The 8,324-nt window shown below is 36.7% G+C and overlaps 2 protein-coding genes and 1 long non-coding RNA gene across 3 annotated transcripts; all 3 read right to left on the reverse strand.

Annotated features, from left to right (window-relative positions):
- Window positions 1–292: 292 nt before the first annotated feature.
- Window positions 293–3,568, reverse strand: LOC128553980 (uncharacterized). Its single transcript, XM_053535176.1, has 2 exons — window positions 3,193–3,568; window positions 293–1,524 (listed from the first exon to the last, which is right to left on the reverse strand). The coding sequence occupies exon 2, from the start codon at window positions 1,453–1,455 to the stop codon at window positions 355–357; it is 1,101 nt and encodes a 366-aa protein (XP_053391151.1). The 5' UTR covers window positions 1,456–1,524; window positions 3,193–3,568; the 3' UTR covers window positions 293–354.
- On the reverse strand, window positions 2,005–3,126 carry LOC128553983 (uncharacterized). The gene has a single exon (XM_053535177.1). The coding sequence runs from the start codon at window positions 3,124–3,126 to the stop codon at window positions 2,005–2,007; it is 1,122 nt and encodes a 373-aa protein (XP_053391152.1).
- A 2,052-nt stretch (window positions 3,569–5,620) lies between the features above and the next one.
- On the reverse strand, window positions 5,621–7,548 carry LOC128553981 (uncharacterized). Its single transcript, XR_008369494.1, has 3 exons — window positions 7,378–7,548; window positions 6,647–6,780; window positions 5,621–5,995 (listed from the first exon to the last, which is right to left on the reverse strand). It is a non-coding gene; the product is annotated as an uncharacterized LOC128553981 (long non-coding RNA).
- Window positions 7,549–8,324: the final 776 nt, after the last annotated feature.

Consider the following 8,324-nt stretch of genomic DNA (forward strand, 5'->3'; position numbering starts at 1 on the left):
TTCAATTCCTAGCAGCCGACGGCCAATCACAGATGAAGATTCTTACATGGGTGGTAGAGGGTGGGTGTGTGAGCCCTTGAAGAGTTTGCAGTCGATGAAATCATGATCAACCTTCACCTTCCCTTCTGCGAAGGTAAGTCTCGCTTAATCATTCAATTTCATCTCCTGCATAACTCTTCAAGTGGCTCTCACAGAGATTTTAGAGCAAAATCTTCATTGGTGAATTGGTAAATTACATTTCAATAAGAAAGACAGAATGAATTATACATATTTTATGATTATAAAAGTGTTATTTATGTACAAAGTCAGTTTCTTACATGTAAGTTACATGATTCTAAACCAGGTCTGGTGATATTAATTCCCTTCCAGTATAGCTTTTTGCAAAGTTTTAGCTTTTGGCACAATGGGCTTATTGTAAAATTTTGCAAACATGTTTGCATTTGCCCAGCCTGCAGTTTTTATGATAGTCTGCAGAGGAACTCCTTTTAGTTTAGCCAGGGATGTTACTGCAGCCCTTGTGCTATGAGGCTTAAAACTTTTGTCTATCCCAGATTTAAGGAGTACAAGCTTAACCCAACGTGCAATTGTACTTTTTGATACCGCCTTGTGCGGTTTAATTGTACTAACCAGTAACTTTTTATCTGTTCTGATATTTTTTGTGCGTTCAGTGTATTTTTTGAATACTGACACAATGCACAAATTTTCATTATTCATGAATGCTTCGAAAGATATTACATCTAGATGTGAACCTGGTTTAGATTGTTTTAACAAGTGATTTGGATAAATCAAAACTCTTTCATTTGAAATAACTACATCAGATAGATCAACTAAATGCAATGTTTGGCACCTTTGTGCAGACAGAAGTAGAAAAAGCATGCACAGTTTACACGACAGTTGTAATAACGTTGTATCAGTTAATTGTTTTAAGTAGTCTAATACTATCTGAACATCCCATGTGGTTTGGTATCGTGGTAATGTAGGTCTATCATTAAAAACTCCTTTCATGAATCTAGTGATTGTTTCGTTAGAATTTAAATCCATATTACCACATATTTTCACGAATACACTTATTGCCGACCGTACTGTGCCCATTGCACTATACCTTAGGCCCCTGTCATACATCTTTGTTAGAAATGTTAGCACTGTTTTTATATTGGGATTAGTGGGATTGTCTTTCCCTCTGCAGTGAAACAGCCATGCCCTAATGTAAGGTTCATACTGCTTTTGAGTGCTCGCTTTCCATGATTTGATGATGATGTCTCTAGTTTTTCTTGGTATGCCTTGGGTGCGTAGTGTTCTCCTGATATAAGAAAAGCCCCCAGACACATCTTTTTCAATGGGTATTTTAAGTCCGGTTTGTGAGGCAGGCTCAGTATTGCTTGTGGGTGTGGTAGTTTGTAACAAGTTCCACATACCATTCTCATTAGACTTGGCCACCAATTCTGTGTCGGCCATAAGGGAACCACTATTAAAACTTTTGCTGTTTTGTCCTCTTCTATTTTCTGTAGAATCCGTGTTATTATACTGAAAGGAGGAAACATGTAATAAAATTGATTTGTCCATTGTATTGAAAAGGCGTCAATAGCCATTGCTTCAGGTTCTGGTCTTCTTGAAACACACTGTTTTAGCTTATAATTAAGTCTTGAGGCAAATAGATCAATTTCTAATCCCTGGTGTCTTGAGCTTAATTTTTCAAATACTAATTCTGATAGTGACCATTCTAAATCATCATTCATTTTTCTAGACATCTTATCAGCCGTAGTGTTAAGTTTCCCTGCAACATGTGCCACAGATAAATGTATACCTCTCTCAATGCACCAAAACCATATTTCTCGAGATAGCTCATTTAGTTCTTTCTTTCTTCCCCCAAATTTAGTGATATAAGCACAGCTGGTGGTATTATCCATAAAGACTTTTATATGGGAGTCTCTGATTCCTTTACATAGGGACTGTAGGGCTATCTGGCAGGCTTTGAGCTCTAGAATGTTAATGTGCAATTTTTGCTCACCTATAGACCATTCTCCCCCTGTTTTTATGTTGTGTGTTTGATTGTATCCCCCCCATCCTTTCAATGAAGAGTCTGAGTATATACATACTGTTTTTCAGATTGACAATCCACCAATTTAAAATTGGTTTTATTGAAACTGGGATTTTCATAAAACTGTCAAATTTGCCCTTATGTTTCTGTAACTGAAACACTTTTATTTTCTCTAATGGTTTTATGTATAAAGTCGCATATTCCACCCCCTGTTCTGCTGCGACTAATTTTCCGATTAGCTGTGAGAAGTTCCTTATCGTTGTTCGTTTAGTGTTTATCAGTGTTTTACATAATTCTATTATCTCTACACATCTTTCATCGGTAAGTCGGACCGTCATGGTTATTGAGCAAAGAACAAACCCCAAAAATACAATTGTTTGACATGGAATCAGTACAGACTTTGTGGGATGAACTGTGAGACCTAAATCGTCTAATAATTTGACAGTATCTCTAACATTGATAAGGCATTCCCCATAAGTTAACCCCTGCAAGCACGAATCATCGATGTATGCTGTACTGATGTGTCCCCAAGATCTAAGGGTCGCAAATACCGGTTTGAGTAATTTCGTGAAAATTCTAGGACTGCTTGTTAGCCCCATTACCAGAGCAGTGAATTGATACTTTGTGCTGTTATGAAAGAACCTAAAGTATTTCCTATCTTCGTGAAGGAGTGGCACTGAATAGAACGCCTCGGCAAGATCAACCGAGGCAAAATAACAGTCTTTCCTCAAGGAGTCAATGGCGGATTGAAGTGTTTCCATTTTAAAATGAAATTTTTTCATAAAATCTGCATTGAAATGTTTAAGATTAAGAATCACCCTTACACGCCCATCCTTTTTAGGTCTTGTAAATATGTTTGATATATATTCATCAGTAGTCGGTTCTGAATCTGGTACAGGTGTAATTATTCCTTTCTTAAGCATCTGATCTATTTCGTCACTGATTTTCTTTGATTCTTCCTTACTGAATTGTAGCGGCTTAGGAACCAATTTTTGTTTAGGTTTTTTAAAAAGTTCAACATTATATCCAGAAATTGTTTTCAGAATCCATTTATCTGTGGTAATATTTGTCCAGGAATTGAAGTACATAGCTATTTTGCCTGCCATAAAATTATCAGGTGTATTGTTAAGAGACCAAAGCAAATTTGTACTTACTGTCTCTATTTGTGTCTTGTCTGTCCTCTGGATTTCTTGTAAAAGGGGTTCCTGTTGTATGCAGGTTTTTGTTGCTGTTGACGTTGGCTTTGTTGGCCTTGGTATGTCTTTTGATGATAACTTTGTCGTTGTCGGGGAAACCTGCTGCTGGCCCCCCCTCTTTTCGATAAAAAAGGCTGCTTTGTAGTCAGGTTCACTTTGCAATCCCCTAAATTTTTTATTTGCTCTTGCAGGTTGTCTCCGAATAATTGTGTTGCCGAAGCATTGTTATTACAGATTGACCTGTATTTTGGCTCAAGGTCCTTCTTTATCCTTTCTCGTCTTGCCCCATTGTTTGCTAGAACTGCCTGAGTCATTATCTTAAATGAGTCCATTATAGTTTCTTTAAGATCTACATCCTTGGACTTTTGAACCAGACCCATGGCTTTGATTATTGGAACTAAAGCTGCAGTTAATGTTCGTTGTGTACGCTGGAACACTAAATCCTGAGCCTTTGTGGTGCTCCTTAATTGTCGCCATAATTGTTCATCGACCTTAGGTACTTGTAGATTGTCAATGTTTGCAGGTCTTTTATGTTTTTCTAACAAGGCTGCCATTTTCTCTTCCCTAACTTCTCCCCTGAGGGCATTGTTTGCAACTCTGGCCAAGTGGTCATCAACGTTTTTACCCACATCTTCTGTCAGATGGAAAAACTCAGAGATGCCTTCTAAGTAGTCTTCGTCATTATTGTTTTCGGGAGAATTCATAAATGCCTCCAGCTCCTCGTCTGCGTGTATGTCTTGATCGCGTTGGCAATCATCTCCACTTCCACTTTCGATTTCACTCTGAGTCTGACAATCGTCCGCCGGTGCCGATCTTTTTGACGATGGTCCATTATCGTCCCCTTCCGCTTTTCTTTTCAAAGACTTTACTTCTTCTTGTAAAGACGATAGCGTCTTGTTCATTTCGCTCATGTTTTTTGCTACGTCACTAAATTCACCCATTCTTTTCTCGAACGTAGCAAGAATCTTGTCCGACTTTGATAGCAATTGTTTTTGTTTTGGTTTTTCACTTCCACTAACGCTTTGGAGCGGTTCCCCGCTTCCGCTTTGGAGCAGATCGTCACTGCGCATGCGTGACTCATCTTCCGACATCACGTGGTTTAGTTTCTGTAAACAAAAATGATTTCGTTATTTCGGCGCTTTTGCGTAAATGGTGCTTTCAGCATATTTAGCATTTGTATATCGCTTTCAGCGTGAACGGAAACAATATTCCATAGCATAAGTAAATGCTTGCTTGATTCATCTACGTTAAACCATCCGAATTTCCCCTGTGACAGCATGTGACGTAATCGTCAGTTGCGCCCTAACCGAGCATAATTAAAATCTTAACATCGCAGGTGTTTTAACAACGTTTAAAGCAAAGAAATCTTTCAGATATTTTGATTTTGTGAACATGTTTGACATCGAGCTCCTGATAGCAGAGATTTCTAAACTAGTTCATAAATTTTTGCTCGATTACATAACGTGTTCTGCCTTTCAGGCTATCTGAAATTTTTTGATTTATACTGAACTTTTATTAAACTACCTGTGCGTGCCAGGCGCATTCTGACTTTTTGTCGATGTTTTCAAATGTTCTCAACAAGTGAATTCATGTAATCCATTTCATGGAAAAAGATCGACATTCCCATTGTCCAGGAAACCACGTGTAGTAAAACAAAGAGATTTGCAAGAAATGTAACTTTTCACTGAAAATATTCCACTTACCTCGATGTACCTCAAATGACGTTATGAATATGACGTCACCACTTGTGATCGATTTGTAAATGATAAATTCCGTCTTTAATATACGATTATTTCTAAGAATTTTTATTAAATCAATTAGCTGTAAATTTCTAGGACTGATCCATGTAAGCTGTAGCCTCGTTCTGATTCATACCGCTGGACGCTGCGTTATCTCTCTGTGAGAGCCACTTGAAGAGTTATGCAGGAGATGAAATTTGACAGCTTCCAATGTTACACATGGTATCAGTCAAATCTGAGCAAAAAAAAAGTTCGCGTACTTTTCAGATGAAAAAAACGCAAAATTCTATAACTTTTTTGTTTGATGAGATTTTCACCCAAAATAAAAAACAGCATGTTTCCTTAATATACATCTATCCAAATTAAGAGCCACTTCAAGTCTGATTACAATATCACTGTTCCAATTTTAAGGAAAACTATTCATATTACAAAAAGCACGTCAAAACGCGGAGTCTACTTACACGAAAAAGTAAAATGTGAACTAAGAAAAATCCTGTAGCTGTCAAATTTGCCCTTTTTAAGCAGCCCAGTATGTGGCAAATATGAGAATGAATAGCTTTTGTACATATATGTGTCATATACTTTTCAGTGATAATTCATTTATGGCTACCCTAGGTAAAATGAACCAAAGTCCAGTATATGAGCTTACTAAAAAGCTTATGAGTCCTTCTGGAATGAATATTTCACTCAAATCTTACAGTTTACAGGCATTCAGTGCACTCTGTAAATGAAACATGCACACCATGACCATTTACACTGCACAAAATCTTACACTGTGTATCACAGCTGAGCATTCTGGCAAAACAGCCCCTATCTCTAAAAAGAATGATTTTAATGTACATCACTGCCTGCTGAATGTTCCAAACTGGCTTAATTTCAGCAAAAACCTTAATAAATATCAACCTGAGAAACTACAACTGGTGCTCCTAATTGTTCCTGTGACTAATACCAATGGAAGTGACCCTTCGTGTGACCGAACCAGGATCTTCTGTGTGACTGGAAGGCCTTCGGCCGAACAACATCTGAAATATGAGTCGAGCTAGTCATAATTTCTTAGAATGAATACTTAATCAGTTTACATGATTGTATGTATGTGCAAACTATATTTCAAAACAATCTGACTGCAAAGAAAGTGTGAAATGCTAAAAAGTGCCCCTAAAAGCAACTTTTCTATGAATATTTATATCACAGTCTCCTTTCCCCATACTGAAACTGTCATAATGTAATATAAAACCTCAAATTCAAGTCTTATGTAAGTAAAATGTGTCATAACAAACAGTCTGAATAACAAAACTATCAATCAAAAAGCAGTCTGTCCAGTTTCCTTGCTTTACTGACTGCTAGATCTGAAGCAATGTTTACTATTTTCAGGTGAAATTAGCTACTATCTGAAATAAGTATTCACACTGGGAATACAGCTTACTGCATCAACTATTATGAACAAATTCCTGTCCAATTTCATGGTAACTGATTATAAATGTTATCTCACTACCACACATGATTTAGAAAGTAGTCATTATGGCAAAACTGACTGAAATAATGTTATTCCACTACAATTCTATTTTCTGGCTTTTTTACGCTTGCCGATGCAATTTAACGAAGTCTATTAAATTTTACAAAATCACAGAAAGTACTTGATCTTGATTAAAAGCATCTAAAATGGAATTATTTACCCATTCACAACACCGAACAACTGTCTTCGGTCAAATCTGAGAAGCTGTAGACATATATGTACAAAGGCGGTCAATCCCCGTCTATGCGACAAACTTCACATTGTCCGAGCGCTCTCATTTCAGGTTTTTAGGTACTAAAAGTGTAAGAAATCCAACAGAATAAGTAAATATACAATTCAGGACCTCAGATATGATGATTTATGCTCAATTAATCATTAAGGAAACCAATATGCAAGTCTAGTGTGTGAAAATCTGGCTGTTTTCCTTCAAAATCAATTAAAGTATGCCAATTTCAGGCCTAATCTGTCCAATTTTCAAGCCCTTGAACTGATTTTTCTTGCACAGATTATGATTACACATATTTCACTATTCAGTCTGTGTGTACTGTGTAAATTCAAGTAACCAAAAGAGCAATTTCATGTAAACAAGAATAGAAAAAAATACATATCTGACTTTAGGTCAGATTTCCTCAGTCGCAGCTCAAATTTCTAAAAAATAAAAAAATATCACATCGCGGCATTTGTAATACCCCATTTTGTTTTCCGCATACCGGTTTCAAACAAAGAACTTATAAAAATGCATTTCATGCATGAAAACCTGCAAAATTAGAAAAAATCCAGAAATATGTAAACTGAAAGTAGGATTTTTCACAATTAGTTTCAAGTGCATGTATACTTTTTATCCAAACTGAAGCAATTTCAGCAAATGTAATGATTAATCTAAATATTTACCAGATTTCTATGCCTACCAGCCATTCACTGTCAAAATTTCAGCCATGTAGATTGAAAAATAACAAAAATATTGACAATTTACTTTCTGACATTTTCCACTATATCAGGCCTAAGACCACAGTTATTTTTACTATATGTTCTATATAGGCACTGGACACTATAGCAATTTTGCATGCATTCCTACCCCTATAAAAATACATGAACTCAACAGAACTATCCAAGAGAAAAAATTCCAGCCACAGTAAACATTGGGTTGACCGGCTCTTTTTTCCACCATTTTCAACCAAATCACATGCGTATGAAGAATACTCTCTAGATGGCCGCTAACAGGCAAAACAGGCCCTATCAAAAAGTCATGTTATGCATATTCTGACATTTTCATTCTGTCAAATTGTACATGTACCTACTATTTCATATCTCCTCTATTAAATCATGCCATTTATTGCAGGTCTTTCACTCAAAAATTCACCAATATTCACCATCAAACAGAGGAACTATTTTCCGCGTAACCACTTCCGTCTTGTGGTAAACCAAGGGCAAATAACTGTGGTCTTGTGCCTGTACAGGACATTGCAATTTGACGCACACAAGATTGCATAATTATGTGGACTGTATGTATATAGACTGTATGTATACAGTATACTAACAAAAAACAAAGTCCCATAACTATGCAGAATATTTATCTAAAAGAATGTAACATGTACCATGGATAACTAGGGTTGGTACTGATCACTTGTGTGAACTTTCATTAAATTGTGTGCAAGGGTCCGGAAGATCAGGCGCGCACAAGACTGCATATGCAAACTGTATCTACATAGTATGTTAACGAGAAACAAAGTCCCATAACTCTGCAATTTTTGTCATTGAAAGAACCTAACATGCCCCATGCACAACTACTGTTGCGAAGTTTCATTAAATTGTGTCAAAGGGATGGGGAGAGATGGTGC

The sequence above is a fragment of the Mercenaria mercenaria genome, unplaced genomic scaffold, assembly GCF_021730395.1.
Source record: "Mercenaria mercenaria strain notata unplaced genomic scaffold, MADL_Memer_1 contig_4580, whole genome shotgun sequence".
NCBI lineage: Eukaryota > Metazoa > Mollusca > Bivalvia > Venerida > Veneridae > Mercenaria > Mercenaria mercenaria.